At 57.9% G+C, this 18136-nt stretch overlaps 1 protein-coding gene and 1 long non-coding RNA gene across 7 annotated transcripts in view; one reads left to right on the top strand and one right to left on the bottom strand.

The window, feature by feature from the left end:
* Positions 1 to 735: 735 nt before the first annotated feature.
* LOC131827472 (uncharacterized) lies at positions 736 to 14861 on the bottom strand. Its single transcript, XR_009352032.1, has 3 exons — positions 14797 to 14861; positions 2033 to 2190; positions 736 to 1665 (listed from the first exon to the last, which is right to left on the bottom strand). It is a non-coding gene; the product is annotated as an uncharacterized LOC131827472 (long non-coding RNA).
* Positions 14433 to 18136, top strand: part of RUFY4 (RUN and FYVE domain containing 4) — a 20620-nt gene continuing 16916 nt past the window's right edge. Inside the window, exons 1-4 of one of the 6 annotated variants that reach the window (XM_059168091.1) lie at positions 14433 to 14734; positions 15520 to 16313; positions 17448 to 17608; positions 17739 to 17845. In XM_059168091.1, coding sequence (XP_059024074.1) covers positions 17569 to 17608; positions 17739 to 17845 — 147 coding nt within the window. In that variant the 5' untranslated portion in view covers positions 14433 to 14734; positions 15520 to 16313; positions 17448 to 17568. Of the gene's footprint in view, positions 14735 to 15266; positions 16314 to 16386; positions 17609 to 17738; positions 17846 to 18136 lie in introns of those variants that run through there. The other 5 variants (XM_059168092.1, XM_059168090.1, XM_059168089.1 and 2 more) reach the window with 5 other exon arrangements.

The raw sequence follows: 18136 nt of genomic DNA, 5'->3' as shown, positions 1-18136 counted from the left end.
AAGCTTTCTGTGGATAAAAAGAGGAAAGATGGACGCAAAAGGGAAATGAATTTATCAACACTCATGGGACAGACAGGCAGCGAGGCCCACTGGGATCTCCCTAGTCAGCCCTCTGCCTCCCCGGAGAGCTCCTCCAGCCCAGGCCCACGGGGGGGGGGGGGGGGGGGTCCCTTCTGGCTTAAAGTTCTTCTGAAAGGGAGACCCCACAGCTTGCGCGGATCCTCCTGTTTCTCTGGCATCCCCGCCCCGTTGGCTGGGAAGTGCTCCCGACTTTCAAGCTGGCTTCACACACAGGAAGACAGGAGACCCTGCCCCCAGGTCTCCCGAAAGAAAGACTGTGTCTTCCAGTCCTCCTGACCAGCCACACGGCCTCTCTGTCTGCCAATTGTGGCTTTTTGGGTTTTTTCTTTTTTAAAGATTTTATGTTTAAGTAATTTCTACACCCAGCGTGGGGCTCGAACTCACAACCCTGAGATCAAGAGTCGGAGGCTCTACCAACTAAGTCATCCAGGCGCCCCACACCCACCCGCACTTTGCTCTCCTGCAGGCCAACAGCGGCTGAAGCTCCGAGAAGCCAAGAAGAGAGTACTTCTGGTGACGTGGGCCAATAGAATACACACGCTCACTTGTGCTCCCTCTTGAAACTCCTCTAAAACAACCACAAAAAAAATTTTTTCTTTTTTCTTTTTTTTTAAATTAAAGCAAAAAGCCAGAAGGACAAATAAATCAAACGAGAAAGGAGAAGACGCAGCACAACACAGGCCCCCCTGGCCAGCAGCGGGACAGCAAACCCCATCTGTTCCAGTCGTGCCCTGCCCAGGGCTCCAGTCGGGGGCACCCCCTCCCCCAACCCAGAGGGGCTCATTCCTGGCCCAGGAAGGGCCTCGGGACTCCTCCAGCCTCCCAGCCCAGTCGCTTGGATCTCTGGTTAAATATTTTGATGATCACCCTTGACAACAGTATCAAAATTCTGGGAGCTGGAGGACAGAGGGATGAGCAGGATCTGTGAGCCCGAGAGAGAGCTGCACCCTGAACTGGCCAGAAAAAACAAAGCCGGGAGGCCACCAGAGCCTCGGGCACAGGACCCTCCAAACGCTCTGAGCTGGTGAAGGCAGATACCTTTGGGGCTGGGGACGAATGTGAACTTAAATTAGAAGATAGGTAGGACATTGGAGAAGCGGTTGGTTTCCAGATCCTCTCTCTGACCCCACCTTCCCCCAGTGGAAGGCAGGAGGTTTAGAACCTGGAGAGGATAAAACAGCGGGCCCTGGCCTGGGGGCCGTGAGGCACAGCTGCGGGTGTGAGTACTGGTGGGAAAAGGGGAGTTAAGTGTTTGCAGAGCATGAGGTAGCCAGACCTGGACCTGACAAGCCCAGAAGGAGGAACCCAGATACAGACAGAAGGCTCCCCAGTGCAGCCACCCAGCCAGGTACCCAAAAGCCAGGCACTTGTGGGTCCATTCCCACCCTCAGAGCAAAGCATCCACCCATTAGGTTCCCGTTTGAAATACAAGGCGAGAACCCAGGCTGCAGGGAAAGCTTACAAGGGAAGAACTAGAGACACAGAGCCACTTGGAGCCACTTGGAGGAAACAGGTGGGGCGCAGGGAGAAGAACACTTCAGATCAAGTTATTGGCATTCACAGAGGCCAGAGAAGAAGGTACATCTATGAAACAAGAACAGGAGGCAAAAAACAAAGAATAAAAAGAATATTCAGAAAACAAAGCAAAAAGCTCTTGGGAATTAACTGAAAAGTCCAGAGCCCAGACTGAGGCCCTCACTAGGCACTGGCCCATACCTGCCCCTTCCCCACTCTGCACACGCAGGCAGCCGGCCAGGCTCTCCTCTCCGAGAAGCTCTGCACCCCCCTCAGAGCCCCAGAGTCCATGATGGGAGTGGTCTGGAGACCAGATGAAATGAAGACTCAGACCCAGGGAGGAACCCAAGAGGCCAGGAAGAGACAAGGGTCTCCAAGGGCTGGAGAGGGCCAGAGGCCACCCACTTGGGTTCAAGCCCGGGCCCCTGACACTTACCAGCGAGGAATCCCGGGTGGATCCCAGCACTCAGTGCACGTCCCTCTGCCCACGTGTCACCCACCAGCACCGGAAAGTCTCTCCCAGATGTCGCTGGGGCCCATGGCCCTCCAACCAGTCTTCTGGCTGCAGCAGGGTGGTGGGGAGGCCCCGGAGCCCTGGCAGAATATGTCCCCCAAGGAGACGATGAGGGACCTGCAGGGTGGATCCTGCCTTCACCCCAGACTGTTCTGAAAGCACCCCAAGCATGGGTCCATTTTTAGCCAGTCCCCAGCGGGTGGCCAGCCACCCAGAGTTATTCTCGGCTGTGGGGACATTAGGCTAGCCAGGGTAAAGGGGAGCCAGGGCTGAGGCTGTGGGAATGGCACGCCTGGGAGGAGACACCCGTGGCCTGAGGGAGGGGCTGAAGAGCAGAGCCCAGGGCAGGAGTCAGGGCCAGAGAGGGCTGAGCTGGGGGCAGAAGTCCAGAAAAGCACAGGAGACTGGGAAGGCAGTAGGTGACAGGCCTCCCTGGAGCTGCCATCCAGGGACGGAGAGTGGGGTCTGCCTTGTTCTCCTCGGGGACAGGGGGCTGTGCCAAAGGAGGCAGAGGCCAGGCTGAGAGCGAGGGATGGGCATGGGGATGGGCATGGACCGAGTGAGCTAGGAGGACAGAGAAGGGGCAGGACAGGGAGCGAGAGACAGACAAAGAGACAAATGACAAGAGAAACAGCTGGGTAGAGGTTGGGACGTGGGGGGCGGGGAGGACAGCACCGGTTCCTGGGGACAGTCTTGTCCTCAGGCCACACACCCTCTCAAAAGCACCCAATCTCCTTCCACCTACCAGGGCCTCTCAGCCTTGGAGGAGAGGCCCCAAGACTGCTCGGCATCCCTGATTCAAGATTCCGCCCTACACCCACGTTACATATAAAAGTCACCAAGCTCAGACATGGACTGGAACGCATGCACGCACACACACACACACAGGTACCCACGCACACGTGCAGCCTCCTGGGAAGTGATGGGACAATGGAGAGGGGCGAGAGGGGTGTCCCTTTGTCCCCCCTGCCCAGCCTTGGAAGCTCAAATCCACATAAAGAGCTTCACAAAGGGCCTCTGGCTCCCGGAAGGGGAGAAAATTGGGGGAAGCAGGAGGGAAGGGGAGACCCCAGAGCTGGAAATGCCCATCAGTGGGTCTGGGAAGCAAAATGAGGGCTGTTCTCATAGCCACAAGAGGCCACAGAAGAGCTTGCTGGGGAGGGGGCATTGGCTCAAGGGGCAGGGAGAAAGCTAGGGCCCAAAGTGGCTTCCTGGAGGAGGCAGTCAGAAGTACTAACCTGCTGAAGACATTGAGAGAGAGGTAGCCGGGCTTCCTTGCCCAGCTTAAGTGAGGGGGCAATAAGCCTAAGCCTACCCTATCCCCAGAGAAGGGGGCAGGACCGCAGACCACCCCATCTCCCTCCCCCTTCCCTAGGCTGCCTTGGGTCTAGCTGGAGAAGGGTGGATACCTTCTTCAGGGCTGAAGGCCAGACCTGCATGGGGGTGAGGGGTCCCAGGAGAAGGACTGATCAGTCAAGCAAGATCATAGCTTCTTGACCCAAAGAGGCCAGAGGAAACAAGCTGAACCTTTTCCTTTGCTCCTACTGCACACCCCAAACCCGTCCTACTGGGGGCGGAGAGGAGCTGTCCTACTCAGAAGAACAGGTAAGAAGCAGGAGAGAGGCCATGTGCACAAGAGGTCTTAAGGTTCCTGGCTCATGTCCTGACTACACTAACAGCAGCGGGGCCATTGACAAGTCACCTCCCAGGGCCTCAACTTCCCCATCTCTGAAAGAGGCTAATGGTGCCGGCTCACATCTTTCCAGGGTTGTTGGGAGCATCACGTGAGGCTGTCTTTAAGAGCATTGATTATCATGATCACCCAGTGACCTCTGACCTGCCAGACAAGTCAGAGGTCCCAAGCCCAGGGCTCCCCTTCATTCCTACTCCTGTTTTCTTCTTTCCGAAAGCAGTTCCCAGGGGAGGCTTCTGGCAGCGAGGGAAGGGGTCAACCAGATGATCCCAAAGCCTCCTTCCAGGGGAAGGACACTGATGTTTACTGGGGACCTCCTGTGTGCTAGGAGCTTGACGCACATCAGCCGCCCCAATCTCCCGGCTAACCCTGTGAAGCAAGTGCCATCATTCCCATTTCCCAGATGAGGAAACTGAGCTCACAAAGTTATGAGGGACAGAGCCCAGACTGGTGACAAGAGGAGCCCATGCCCTGGGCTCATGCTTTTCTACCACAAACCCTCCCTCATTTCCTCATTGTAGTGTTCTACGCTCCCGTCCCTGCCCCTCACCCAATCCCTGTACCCAGAGCAGAGCTCCCAGAACCGCCCCTCCCCCAACACCCATCCGCAGCTGACCTCAGGATTCAGGACTGCAGCTGGTGACCAAGGAGCGACAGGAGATGCCAACAAGAACAGAGTGTGGACAGGCTGGACCAGCCTGCCCACTGTGTCCCAGGGCTTGGCACAGACTGTGCGGCCAGCCCTGCAGAACAGCCAGGCGAGGTGGGCTCTGTGCGCCCATTCTCACGGGAGAGGAAGTGAAGGCTCAGGGGCACCAAGCAGCTTTTCCAGGGCACCCTGCTAAAAATCGGTAAGCAAGGATTCGCCCAGCTGCCTGACCCCCATCTCTGCTCCCATCCAGGCTCCCGGGGCTACAGGGCTTCCTGTCTGGATTGCAGCCTTGGAAAAGGCAGTGTGGAGTCCTGCAGGGAGCCCAGGGGTCTTGCCTCAGAATGCAGAAGAACCAGCGAAGAACCCCCCACCCCCACCCCAGGGCTACCTCCACCCTGCTCACCCCCTGCTGTCTTTGTGCAATTCCATTAAGAGGCAAAGGAATAAATTAGCCCTGCTTAGCATATTGAGTGGCTGGGGTTCAAGAGGCCGTCTGGGTGGCTCGGGCATCTCAATGCAGTCTGCCAGCAGCTGCAAAGGCAGAGAGCCCACGGGGTGGGGTGGGGGGTAGCGGGGGGGGGGGCAGTCTGGCCAAGCTGGGCCTGCTCCGACCTCCTACAGATGGCCTCAGCTCAGTGCCCAGCTCGCTCCTGCTCCAACTTCATTCCCCTAATGGTGTCGCAGCTTGGCACACACTCTCTGCACCCATGCCCCCTGCTCAGGCCAGCCCAGCCAGCCCCAAGCCAGCCCCTGAGGACACCCAAGGGTAGTGTCAGGGCTGGCGCTCTCCACACCCCTGCCCCCTGCTCTGACTAGCCACAGGCCGGCCCCAGCCAGCCACCCCACCTCCCCACCCCAGCCCCAGGACACCCATGGGTAGTGTCAGGCCTGGTGTCAGGCTGCCCATCCTCCCCAAGATGAACTTTGGGATGGATGGCTCTGTTGGGGGGAGGGGCGGGGAGAAGAGAACAGCAAAACACAGAGTCTGGAATGCCCCCCACCCCAGGGTAGGCTCTCACAGGCCTGAGGTGCCCATGCCTCAGTTCCCTCCTCAGCACCGAGACACCCCCAAGCACAAAGGAAAGATGGGGAGGGGAACCAGAGGGTCATACCAAAGGCCAGCGGGGTCATCCCTCTGCCCTCAGAGAAGGGCATCCATTTCCTGTGACTAGGACAAGTAACTCAACAGCCAGAATCCAGCCTGAGGCCAGACTCAGCAGGCCCAGGCCTGGGAGGAAGCAAGACAGCCTGGGCCCCAGTCTGCTGCCTCCTGCCACACCTACGGGTCCTTCCCCTCCACCCCTCTCAACAGCCGCCCCAGATCCCCCAGGACCAAAGGCCTTTCCTCCTCCTGGTCTCCAGGCCCTGTGGCAGCCACAGGAATGCACCTTTCAGTCGTCCTGCCAGAGGGAGCAGGACCAGCCAAGGCCCCAAGGCCCCAGCTGAGCACTCTGAAATCACTACCGGTGCTCGCTCACCGCTCACCAGGGCCAAGCCGCCAGAGGAGGCCGCCGTTCTTGGAGGGCTAGGGCAGCTCTGTCAGCCTTGTTCTTGACAGACCCAAGACTTCCGGCCAACCTGGGTTCATGGATCCCCTGTCAGCCTGGCTCCGGCGTGCACCGAGGGCGAGGACACTTCCGTCCCACCGGGCTCACTCGGGCTCCCCTTCACTCAGGCTCGGACTTGCGTGGCCATCTGAAGGCTCTCCCAGCCTTCCGTGGCTCCTTCCTTTCGCTCAGCCATTTCCCCTAATAAAATCTTCACACCTTTACTGACATCTTGTTTCCCGGAGGACCCAGACTCACACAACCACTCAGTAGCCATAACAGCAACAACAGCTACCCTTCGTTAAGGGACAACAACAAGCCCCAAACTGTTCTAAGTGCTTCTGAGGCAGCAGAGGGTATCGAGGCACAGAGAGGTTATATAACGTGCTCAGCGATGCACAGCCCTGAAGTGACAAAGCCCAAAGCTGACAACAGTTTCGCCCCAAAGTCCCCTGGGTCACCACCCACCACCTCACACTGCGTCCCCTAGGAAAGAGGTGCCAGCCCTCCTGTTTTCTGCCTTCCGGGGAAAAAAAGAGGGTAGAAAAGGGAACCGCGACTCCTGAGAAGTGGGCAAGACAGACACGCGGAGAGAAAAAGAAGGCACAATGGCTCCCCCCAAAGGGTCCTGATTCCCACAAGCGAGAGCACCTTCTCTCCCCAGGGCGAGGACGAGGCCCGGGGACCACAGGGAGCAAAAGAGGAAGGAGAAGGTGGCTCTGGAGCCTTTTCCAACCCCGTTCATTTCTTGCCATCCTTGCCACCCTGTCCCAAAGCACCCCCCTTGGGCATGTGACTGGGGTGTGCCCGAGGTGTCAGCCAAGGGACTCCTGGCAGCACCCAGTCCCTGCAATCTCCATCTCTCCCCACCCCCGCCATTCCTCGCCCTCCATCCCTTCCCGGGCAGAGCCGGCAGGCCTAGCCCGGCCAGGTCTCAGGGTCCCAACAAAGCCAGGCCTGTCCCCTGCCCGGCCTCCGTGGGAGTGATGTCTGGGCTGGGCAGAAGGTAAAAGTGAGCCAAAGGGACATGGCCAAGAGCCAGCTGTATGCCCTCCAGGTGAGTTCCCAGCTTAACCCCTGGCCCGCCAGACCAGAGTTCTCGAGGCTATTAGTTAGGGGATGAAGGGGTTGGCAGAGGTGAACTCAGGGATAAAGAAGGGGAACCAGCTTCCAAGGGCACCCGTCTACACACACACATGCATGCACGCATACACACACACACACACACACACACACACGCACACAGGTGCACACACGCAGATCCCCATCTGGTTCAGCCACAGGGGAAAGACCCATCACCGGCTCCAGGCATCCCGCACCCACCTCTCATCCATCTCCCACACTGTGCCGGAGATATTTTAAAACACAGACTCCACCCGCTCCCTACACACAGACCGCTAAACCTTCCAGGGGCTTTTTATGACCCACATTAAGTCTGAAGTCCAAACTCTTTAGCTTGGCATTCAAGGCCCTGCCCTCGCTGACCTACCTCTTTTCCAGCTTCTGATGCAGCCTCTCCCTTCCCACCCTATGCTCCAGCTCCCTGAGCTCCCACACACTTTCATGCCCCTGAGCCTTCCTCCCCTCTCTGTCAGTGAGAGAGAGGTCCTACTCACCCTGTAGGACCCAGGTCAACATGTCACCTCCTCTGGGAGGGCTTTCTAGACTGCCCCAGGCAAACTAGGCCACTCCTGCTCTAAACCAGGGGGCAGCTTATTCAGGCCTTCCAGTGCATCTTCCCCCTGCCCCCCAACCTGGGCCTCTAAACGGAGGGTGAGGTCTTACTGGGGAAGACTAGTGTGTGTCCTCAGGACTTGGCAGCAGGCAGGTGAGTGGCAGAGAAGAAAGGCAATGGGCACGAGGACGAAGGCTGGGCAGGTCACAGGGTCTTACTCCCTTCCACTCGCTCCAAGCCTCGAAAAGGCCACCATCAGTGGACTGCTGACAATGGCTGAACTTGACCCCGGTGGTCCCATCCTCAGTCCCATCCCCTCCCCACACCCATGCCCATCCAGGGGGTGCCCAGAGGAGCTCAGGCCCAGGGAGAGCCCCAAGGTGGAGCAGGGGTCTCAGCTTCCCAAGCAGGACAGCCCACCCAGCACAGCAGGCCACACCTGCCCACGGCCAGACCCTGTGCCCAGCCTCCCCCTGGGTTCTCTCGCCTCTCTGGGGTCTCTGTCTGTTCCAGTCTCACATGCAGCCGTCCTTCCGCTGGGCAACCCTTATTGAGCCCACCCTCTGCTACGTACCTAGGATACCAAGCTCTCAAGAACTGGACTCTGGTCTAAAATCACTGGCTCCGGGGCACCTGGGAGGCTCAGTAGGTTAAGTCTCTGCCTTCGGCTTGGGTCCTGATCTCAGGGTCCTGGGAGCGAGCCCCGAATTGGGAATCTCTGCTCAGCAGGGAGCCTGCGTCCCCTCTCTCTCTCTGCCTGCCTCTCTGCTTACTTGTAATCTCTCTGTCAAATAAATAAATAAAATCTTTTAAAAATAAAATAAAATATTTAACAAAATATAAAAAATAAATAAAAACACTGGCTCCTTGGGACACCAGGGTGGCTCGGTCGGTTGGGCGTCTGCTCTCAGCTCAGGTCATGATCCCAGGGCCCCCGATAGAATCCTGCATCTGGCGCCCTGCTCAGTGGGGAAACTGTTTCTCCCTCTGCTTGTGTTCTTTCTCTCTGACAAATCAATAAATAGAATTTTTAAAAATAAATAAAATAAAAAAATAAAAAGCCCTGGCTCCCCGATTTCCTGGGGAAACAGAGAGCTTTGTGACGAGGTATCACCAGAAGTACCCTACCGCTCTCACAACCTAAGTCAGGAAGAAACAGTAAGGCCGAAGTCCTCCATCCCTTATCCCAGGGTGGGTTTGGAGACCCAGCCTCTGCTCGGGGGCCCTAGGACTTTTCAGGCTGGGAGAGAGAGGGGCTGGCTCAAAATGTCAGGGCTGTTGTGTCCAGTGGGGAGGGGGTCAACTTAGGGACCAGAGCTAGGACAGTCAGCAGGGGGACCGAACCCTGGACATTGTCTATGTTCCCTTTGCTCCCCACCACTTGGCTTTTCTGCAGACAGCAGCCTCTGCTTCCCACCCACAGGTTGCTGCCCCTCCAGGGGCTGCTGTAGCTTGCCTGCCCTTGGCACCACACTCAGTCCTGGTGCCAGGGGCCCTTGGCAAGTTCATACATCAAACAGGGAGGCAGTGACTGGCTTCCTGCCCTTTGGGAAGGAGGGACGGTTGGAGGCATGGCCCATCCTCGGCTTCATACCCTCCTGACCCACCAGGGACCCAGACCTGCCCCTAGACAGTAGGTAAGTCCAGAGATGTGGTCAGCGGACTTCCACCCACCCCTACTCCAGTGCAGGCCTCCAGAGCTTCTTCCCCATTCTCCTCCTACCTGAGCCTCATCTTGAGACGGGAACATATTAGGGTGCTGGAGAATCTCCCCTTCCCCAAAATGCCTGAAGTGCTCCCTTTGTAGAATGATGCCTCTGATTCTTGGGATGCTGGGGTCTTCCAGAGACACTCATCAAAACAGAGGAATGAATCAGCCCGCCAGAAAGCACAACCAAAAGACAGGCACAAAAATGTTCACAGCAGGGGCACCTGGGTGGCTCAGTGGGTTAAGCCTTTGCCTTCGGCTGGGGTCATGATCTCAGGGTCCTGGGCTCTCTGCTCAGCAGGAAGCCTGCTTCCCCCTCTCTCTCTGCCTACTTGTGACCTCTCTCTCTGTCAAATAAATAAATAAAATCTTAAAAAAATAAATGTTCACAGCAGAGCTGTTTACAATAGCCCCAAACCAGAAACACCCCCAAAGGCCTGTCAGTAGCAGAACTGATAAATAAATTGTGTCTCTTCACCTGGTGGAATGGTGTCTGACAATGAGAAGGAACACCTCCAAGCAGGTGTAAGACGAAGGATGAAATTCACAACCCTAATGTTGAGCAAAAGAAATCAGGCACAAGGGGCGCCTGGGTGGCTCAGTGGGCTAAGCCTCTGCCTTCAGCTCGGGTCATGGTCTCAGGGTCCTGGGATAGAGCCCTGCATCCGGCTCTCTGCTCAGCAGGGAGCCTGCTTCTTCCTCTCTCTGACTGCCTCTCTGCCTACTTGTGATCTCTCCTCTGTCAAATAAATAAAATCTTTAAAAAAAAGAAGAAGAAGAAGAAGAAGAAAGAAATCAGGCACGAAATAACCCAGAGGACATGCTCCATTTATAAGAAGCTCCACAACAGGCAAATCTGTGTTGTTAGAAGTCAGGATAGCCAAGAAGCCTCAGAGGGGGATTAGTCACTGGCAGGGGGCATGGGGAAAGGCTTCCAGATGTAACAACCCATTGCTGGCTGAGCACTGGGTCATGGGCACATGGGCATGTTTGGTCTGGGAAAATTCATGTGCTTTTCTGTATTTATGAAACACTTCATATTAATAAAATACTAAACTGAAATGGAGAAGTGCCTGATGAAGGCTTAGCAGCTGCACTGAAAATAAAGGGGTCAGGTTCATACACATCTCTGCCTGGCACCCACCCATTCCCAGCCCCTCTCCACCTCCTGTCCTTGTCCTTTCTCTCCTGACTCAGGCTTGGCCTCACTCCCCTAAGCCCTCCCTGTGGCCAGCCGCCTAACCTAAACCGCCACCCTCTCACCCAGATGACTGCAACCGCCTACTCCAGGCAGGTCTCCTGGCTTTGCGCCTCACTGTTTCCAATCCATATCCACAGTGCATGGAGTGCAGGGTTCATGGAGAGCCAGGAGCAGCCAGAGAAAGTCTCTGTCAAATCCTATAAGGGCTCATACCTCTTCATCTCGGGACCTTCAACTGCGCTGTTCCCACCCTTTGGGATGCTTCTCTTCCCTACCTTCTGCTTGCACTTGGTCTCCTCACTTACACACCACTTTCTCCACCTTCCCAGTGGAGATCTGACCCCTCCACTGGCTCCCATGACACCCTTACTTCTCTCCCATGGCACTGTTTCCAGTACCGCATTTAGTCGCCAACTATTTGTTTCCGCTCTATTCTGTCTGTCCCGCCGGACTGACACCATCTCTGAAGGCAAGAACAGGGACTGTCTGCTTTCCTGCTCCATCCCCAGCTCCTAGCTCAATGCCTGGCTTCTTAGAGCAGGTGCTTAAAAATGCATGTTGACTAAAGGACTTAATTGTTCCCACTACCAAAAAAAAAAAAAAAAACCCACAAAAAAACGATGTGACTTGTAAATGTGGCAGCTGAGATTCCAGCAGTAATCACATGGCAAAGTATAAATGTATTACATCAATGCCTTGTACACTTTTGGCTTATACAGTATCACATGTCAAATGTATCTCAATAAAAGTAAATTTGGGGGGCACCTCCGTGTCTCAGTTGGTTGAGCTGCTGCCTTCAGCTCAGGTCATGGTCCAAGGGTCCTGGGATCGAGCCCCGCATGAGGCTCCCTGCTCAGCGGGAAGCCTACTTCTCCTTCTCCTTCTCCCACTCCCCCTGCTTGTGCTCCCTCTCTCTCTGTGTCTCTACCTGTCAAATAAATAAATAAAATCTTTAAAAATAAATAAATAAATTTTTAAAGGTACATTAACCTACAATGAAATAAACTCAGTTAAAAGCTAAGGTAATAAATACTCCCTCAAACTGCCCCCAGAAAAATTCTAGTTGAACACATAAATGGCCAGGCCTTGGCAGACAGCCTTTGGAAAAGGCCAGGTTGCCTCTGGAAACAAAACTTCCACTTGTTGGGGGTCAGGACACCTGGGTCATGGTCCTCACTCTGCCACTTACTTGTTTTGTGGCCTTGGGCAAGTCATTTCTCTCTGGGTTCAGTGTCCTCATTGTGAAATGCAGGCATGAGATGCAGCGGGGCCCTAGGTAGGCTTGAAGAGGTATATGACATTTGTGTGTGTGTGTGTGTGTGTGTGTGTGTGTGTGTTCACATACCCGTGCACATTTCCTTAGCAAGAACATCCATAGCTTTCGTCAGATTCTTAAAGGGATCTATGACTGCAAACAGTTCAGAACCACTAATCAAGATCCTTTTCGCCTTTGTGGGGGGTGTCTATGATCATAGATAACTAGAGAGAAACAGGAAGTAATTCAACCCATAGCAGAGGGGGTTCAAGAACTTCCATCAGGGGTGTAGGACCCCACAATAGGAACACAAGGGAGGCTGCAGGACATGACCTCCTGGGGAAATCCTAAACTCAACGGGGCTCCTAGGCAATTGGGGAGAAGCCACAGCAAATGACCCCAGGGGGCTGGTTTTTCAAGACAGAAGGCAGAAGAAGCCCAAAGTCTCCTCCTCTTGGCTCCTGCCACCAGCGGACAAGCACCCACTTGTCTCGGGCTACGGCAGAAAGCGAGGAGGCGAGGCTGGCACCTGGAGATGCCCTCCAGGCCCCTTGGCACCCAGGTCAGAGAAGGCTTGGCGGGAATGCTTAGGAGGGGTGCCAAACCCCACCTTCCCTTCTCCCAAGGTCGGCTGGCTGATGTGTAGAACCAAAGAGAGCTCAGGACATAGGGCGATCATGCGCCCCTGAGGGGGCCACCTGAGGGGTGAAGAGCCTATACTTCCAAGCCCCAAAACCCCAGAGCTGGGGCTCTGAGGCCAGGGAGGCAAAGTGCGCAGGTCTCCCCAGAGCAGGCATGAGCAGGCCACAAATTGGGGATGGAGGGGGAGAGCAGCGTGGGCCACAGAGCCTGGGAGGATCAAGCAGGCCGCCAGAAAGAAGAAGGCAGTGTGCTCTGAGCAGAGGACAGCCTGCTTCAGGGACTAAGCTGGGGCAGCCCTGTTGGGGAGGGGGGGCAAGAGGGCAATGTGACCTGGATGGGAGGGGGCTGCCCCAGGTGGGCGGAGCGGGCTGTGGGCGGAGGAAGCCATAGGAGCCTATGGCCTGAGAAGAGAAGCTTAGCAGTCCTGTTGGAGGAGAACAGGGGAACACGCTTAGTGGCAGCAACGGTGACATGTCGGTGGCACAATGTCAGTGGGAGTGCCCTGGCTAGGATCCCAGAGGCCGAGTAACTTCTAAGCCCTGACTCCTGAGGGGAGCTGAGAGCCCAAGAGATGTTTATCTGCCACAAGAACGTGGTAAACGCCTCCTCCTCCAACCGAGCCAGGCCAGGGAGCGAGAGGCTGAGAGGCTGCCTGGCTGTTCTGTCCTGGGTCTCCTGAGACCTGCGGTATAAAGGGGGAGGGGGTGCGCTGGTGAGGGGAGAGAGCAGCCAGGGGCAGCGTCCCCCACTGGAGCCAGGGCCAGGAGAGTAGCACGCACCACAGGCCAGGCCGAGGCTGGGATGGGGTTTCATCCCGCAGACGAAGGAGGGAGTGAGTCATGGGCGAGCGCCAGGCCCTCTCAAGAGGCCGCTCAGAAACCAGCTCATCCGAATGCAGACAGACACTTGTCCCCATCCCTGTCCCTGTGGCTCTCACACACCCACGCACTCACTCCTCTTCCCACTCCTCCCTTCTCCTTGATCACCCACATCCACTGCCTCTGGCTTCTTCCTCAGGAGAGATGCCAAACCCGACTACCTGTCCCTGTCCCTGCCTAGTGGCCCACCTGGTCCCTAGTCCACAGCCACCCGCATCACAAGTGCAGAGGTAGGGAGACAGAGAAAGCCAAGTGAAGAAAGGTCTGAGATAGGAACAGATGAGGTAGGGAGACTGTGAACTCACGTCTGCCTGAAACCTCCAAGGACAGAGCGGGTTCTTGAGGCTCTGGGTCAGAGGAGAAGTCCTGATGACCTCTCGAAGGGCCTGACCTGAGGGTGTTGGGCCAGGTCACTTTCACTCTCCAGACTCTCTGCCCCCTTTGTGAGGACTGAGAAGCCATAGTCTGGGATACCCAGCTGACCCCCAGAGGCCTCACCCTACCCTGGGGCACTAAGCTAATTCAGGCTCCCATCCTAATCACACCTGCACCACCACCACAAGGTCGGGACAAGTACTCTGCCCCACTGGTACACTGTGTTGCCCGAACTCCGTGTGCCTCAGGTGGTAGGATGTAAGACCCCAGCATAATCCAAACCCAGAGCAGCAAAACAAATCTGAGGAGGCTGGAAACTTCCCAGCCCCAGGCCGGCAGGTAAGTTGGGATTAAGCAGGTAGCCTAGAGCAAAGTTACCTAGTCCTACCTAGTGACCCCAAATGTCTCCTTGTCCTCCACTTCCTCCTTGGAGAAATCTAGTGCCCACATATAGTGGTTCCCCGGCAAACAGAACAAACGCCCACCTCCCAGCCTGGGCCAATCCCTAACCCTCTGGGTCTGCTGCCCATTCGCAAGGTGCCCAGACTTACCGGAAACAGAGAAAAGGGGGCTGGTGTCGGAGGGGGGGTCCAGCTCCCCAGATCATCTTTAGGTCAGTCCTTGCTCTGGTAGGGCTTTCCCGGGTTCAGAAGGCCCCTCCCTCCTGCCTATAGAGGTGGGCGACAACCGCCACAGCTACCCTGGGACCCACGGTCAACTCTGGACCAGCTCAGGGGAAATAAATTCTTTCAGAGCCTTTCTCCAGCATTCCCAGCCCGGCCCTAAAACTGACCTGAACCATTTGCCCTTTTAAGTGACGATCCTACATTCGTCTCTTCCAAGGACACGAGAGACTCAGGAGGGATCTCGGCTCAGCTCGGGCCTCCTCACCCGGTAGCGGCCCGACCCGCGCCTCCACCCCCTCCACGCCCCGGGGCCATGGGCCCCGGCTTCGGGCTGACGGGCGCTTGCCCGGCGCGGCTCCCTACCTGTCTCAGGTAAGCCGGGCTCTGCCTGGCCACCGCCACCCGCTCCCCCCGGCCGCCCCGCGGCGTCCTACCTGAAGCGGCAGCCGCCCGCTTTCGGCGCGCCCGGAAGCCCCGGGCTCCCAGCGCTCGACCGGCGCCGAGGCCGGGGGGCTCCCCGGGGGCTGGGGGCCGCAGGGGGGCCCGGGCTCCAGCGCCTCGCAGCACACCAGGCTCACGGTGCAGCCCATCCGGCCGGGCGCCCGGCGGGCCGGGGGCGGGGACGCGGGCGCGGGGCGGGGAGCTGGGAGGGGGGTGTGTGGGGAGCCGGCCCCCCCCCGGCCCTGGCCAGCGCGCGGCCGGGGGGCGCCCCGCACGTCGGAGGGGGTAAGCGGCGAGGCCCTCCGCGCGGCCGCGCCGGGAGCGTCCTGGACCCGCGCCGCCAGCCAGCCGGGGAGTGCGGGCCGGGCGAGGGGCCGGGACGCGGGCGCCCGGGCGCAGCCGGGGGCGGAGGAAGCCCGAGGGGCGCGGGGAGGGGCGGGGGCGGCGGCGGCGGGGGCTCGCAGCCCGGGGCGGCGACCCGCAGAGTCTGGGAGCGCGAGAAAAAGACCGACGGCGCGACGCGGGAGGCAGGAAGCAGATAAGAAGAGAGAGCGAGGAAGAGACCGCGGACGCGGGGACCCGGGGGACGGGGGCTGGGGGCTGGGGAACGAGGCCTCTGCGCGGGGACACCAAGTCCCAGAGAGGCAGAGACGCGCAGGAAGGGGCGGCGGGAGGGCAGAGCCGGGCTCGGCCACTGCGTGTGCCACTGTTTACAGGCGGTTGCTGAGGTCTTGAAAACCGGAGTCTGCGAGGGAACCTGCTCCTCTGTTCTCAGCCCCCAGGACCCGCCCTCGGGGCACCCCAGCCTAGAAAAACGGGGACCAGGAGGTGGAAAGACCCCAGCCTCAAGGAGGCGGAGCCCAGCCAGGGTGGAAGGGCCACGGCCCCAGGGACACCCAGCTGGCCGGGTCCTGGATCCAAGCCTTCGCAGTGGTTTCACTTCCATTCTTGGGGGAGAGGGGGCGGGTCGGGCAGTATGGCACTGGGGACCCGGAGAGACTAAGGTGGGGAGGAGGACAGGGCGATGGGGAGGACAGGGTCCCCACCTGCACCAGACTTCCACCGAGAGACTGAAGCCTGGCAGAGGAGCCGGAGGAAGGGCAATCCCAGCCTCTTGGTGCCGCCTGGTGGGGACAAGGAAGAAAGACAAGAGCAAGTGACCGTGGTAACAAGGGGAAGGTAACAAGGGAACTTGCAGGGGGGCAATTGCTGCTGTCCCTCAGAGTGAGCTGGTGTGTGGCCAAGGAGTGACTCTAGCACGGGGTCTGCCTGAAGGGTACCACCCGCCAGTTCACCCATTCTGCCCTGGCACCCTGGGCCCTGCCTCTCCCCCCTCTCCCCCCACCCACCATGTTCTGTGCTCCTCCTGCTCTGAGCAGGGTTTCCCCCTCCAGAGTGCTGGGCTGGGCCTGAGTCACTTCCCGGGCAGCATTCCGGGAAAGGAGGTGCAGGACCTGCAGTCACAAGGGACAGGCTCAGTCTGCAGTGCCGGCTCTCCAGGCCTTCCCAGGTGAGGAGCTGGGAGGGAGTCTGGGGGAGGCTGGAGAAAGGGGGCAATACCAGGGGTGGGGCGTGGGGCAGAGGCTCCTAGACAGAGAAGAGGGAGCTGAGGAGGCCCATCTAAGTGCTCATGGATTGTGTAGAGTGGACCAGAAGGGGACACAGAGACCCTCAGTCTGCCCTTGGGTCTACAGGTGGGGAAACTGATGCCCAGGAAAAGCAAAAGCAAAAGGTCACACAGTGAGTTAGTAGCAGGATCAGGATGGAGACCCAGGTCTCTTAACTCCCAGCTCAGTGTCTCCTGAACACCATCCTCATGCAGCCTCCCTCATTTACCTTTTTTTCTCACTCCCTCCCCCTCCACTGTGTCCCCTGCTTCTTCCTTCCCACCCACCCCTGGGTTCCAGCAACTTCAGCCTGGGAGGCAGGGCATGTGGGTTTCCCATGCCCGGCCTTTCCTCCAGGTTACATCAGGATAAGCCACCGGACCCCAGCAGCCCCAGGGTTCCTCTCTGAGCCCCAGGACCCACTGAGGGAACAACAGGCTGCAGTTCCCCTGGGAGAGGACCACGGGATTAAAACCAGCTGCCCTGCTCCCACACATACCCTGTGGGTTATATTCTGGCACAGCCCCAGCTCTAGGGTCTCATTTTACTTCTAACTCCCTTTCCTCAAAGAACACACATTTTCCACTCAGCTGGGGGCCCGGAAAGGATGAATGTGTGTCTCAAGGCAGATGACTGCTCCAACAAGCTCCCTGTGGGGAACAGGAGTGACTCTCCCTCAGCCCAGTGTCCTCACACAGGAGCATGAACGGGGCTGCTCATGCCAAGTCGCCCCGTGTGAGGGCGCACAGTCCAGAGTTCGAACTCAACTCTAGCTTCTCAGCTTAGAGCTTTGTGATATCGGATCAAAGACTTCTCTGTCTGTCTGAGCCCCCCTTTCATCTTGTATCGAATGGAGTTACAGACCTCCTAGATTATTATGGGGACTGAGTAAGACAACGATGTCAGGCATGGAGCATGGCGCCTGATACCCAGGAACTACCCCCATTCATGGGGGCCACACGATCACGTTCCCACGCCAGCCTACAAGGAAGAGCTGGAGTGTTTCTCCTACCTGTGAACTCACTGTGTGTCCCTAGATATATCCCATTTCTGGTCCAGGCTGTGATTCCTCCCCTGGGTAAGGAGCCATCCAGGAAGGGGCTCCTTTCCGGGTTGATCTCCCAGAACCACGAGGAATCCCATCATTCTGAAATCCTCATGGCGGAGGAGGGGGCCGTCCTCACCAGAAACCTGAAAGGTGAGTGCATCTGGAGAAATTTTCTGGGCTTGAGTTGGGGGAGAAGGGAGGGGTCTTGGGAGCCCCTCTGTCAGAGCCCCCACGACCCGGAGCCTGATGTCCACCATCCTCCCGCCCCCACCCCCTCCAGCTGCTGTCTCGGCCATCCTCCAGGGCTACCGGGGCCCGCAGCGGCCAGTGACAGATGCCAGTGCTGAGCTGCACACACTCTGTGGCTGCCTGGAGCTGCTCCTGCAGGTGACCCCCTCCCTGCCCCCCTCCCACCCCCTCTCTTTGGGCCCAGATAGCCAGGAGGGTTTTCCCAGATACTGAGGAAGAGCCACTGACTAGTTTCAGCCCACTCAGAGTCAGCAAGCCCTTCTTGACATCTGACCTCACTCTTGGGGGTTGACACCATAGCCTCGGAAGTAAGTGGGGGCCCAGCTGGGGCCAGGTGGGGACGGGTGGGGCAGGGCGGTCACCCAGCTCTGAGGACTGAAGTTTCAGAGGCAAAATATCCTTGGGCTGGCCTTCCTGCTGCTGGCCGTT

The sequence above is a fragment of the Mustela lutreola genome, chromosome 3, assembly GCF_030435805.1.
Source record: "Mustela lutreola isolate mMusLut2 chromosome 3, mMusLut2.pri, whole genome shotgun sequence".
In the NCBI taxonomy this organism is placed as follows: Eukaryota; Metazoa; Chordata; class Mammalia; order Carnivora; family Mustelidae; genus Mustela; species Mustela lutreola.
Note: the sequence above shows the minus strand (reverse complement) of the source record. Positions and strands in the feature narration are given on the sequence as shown.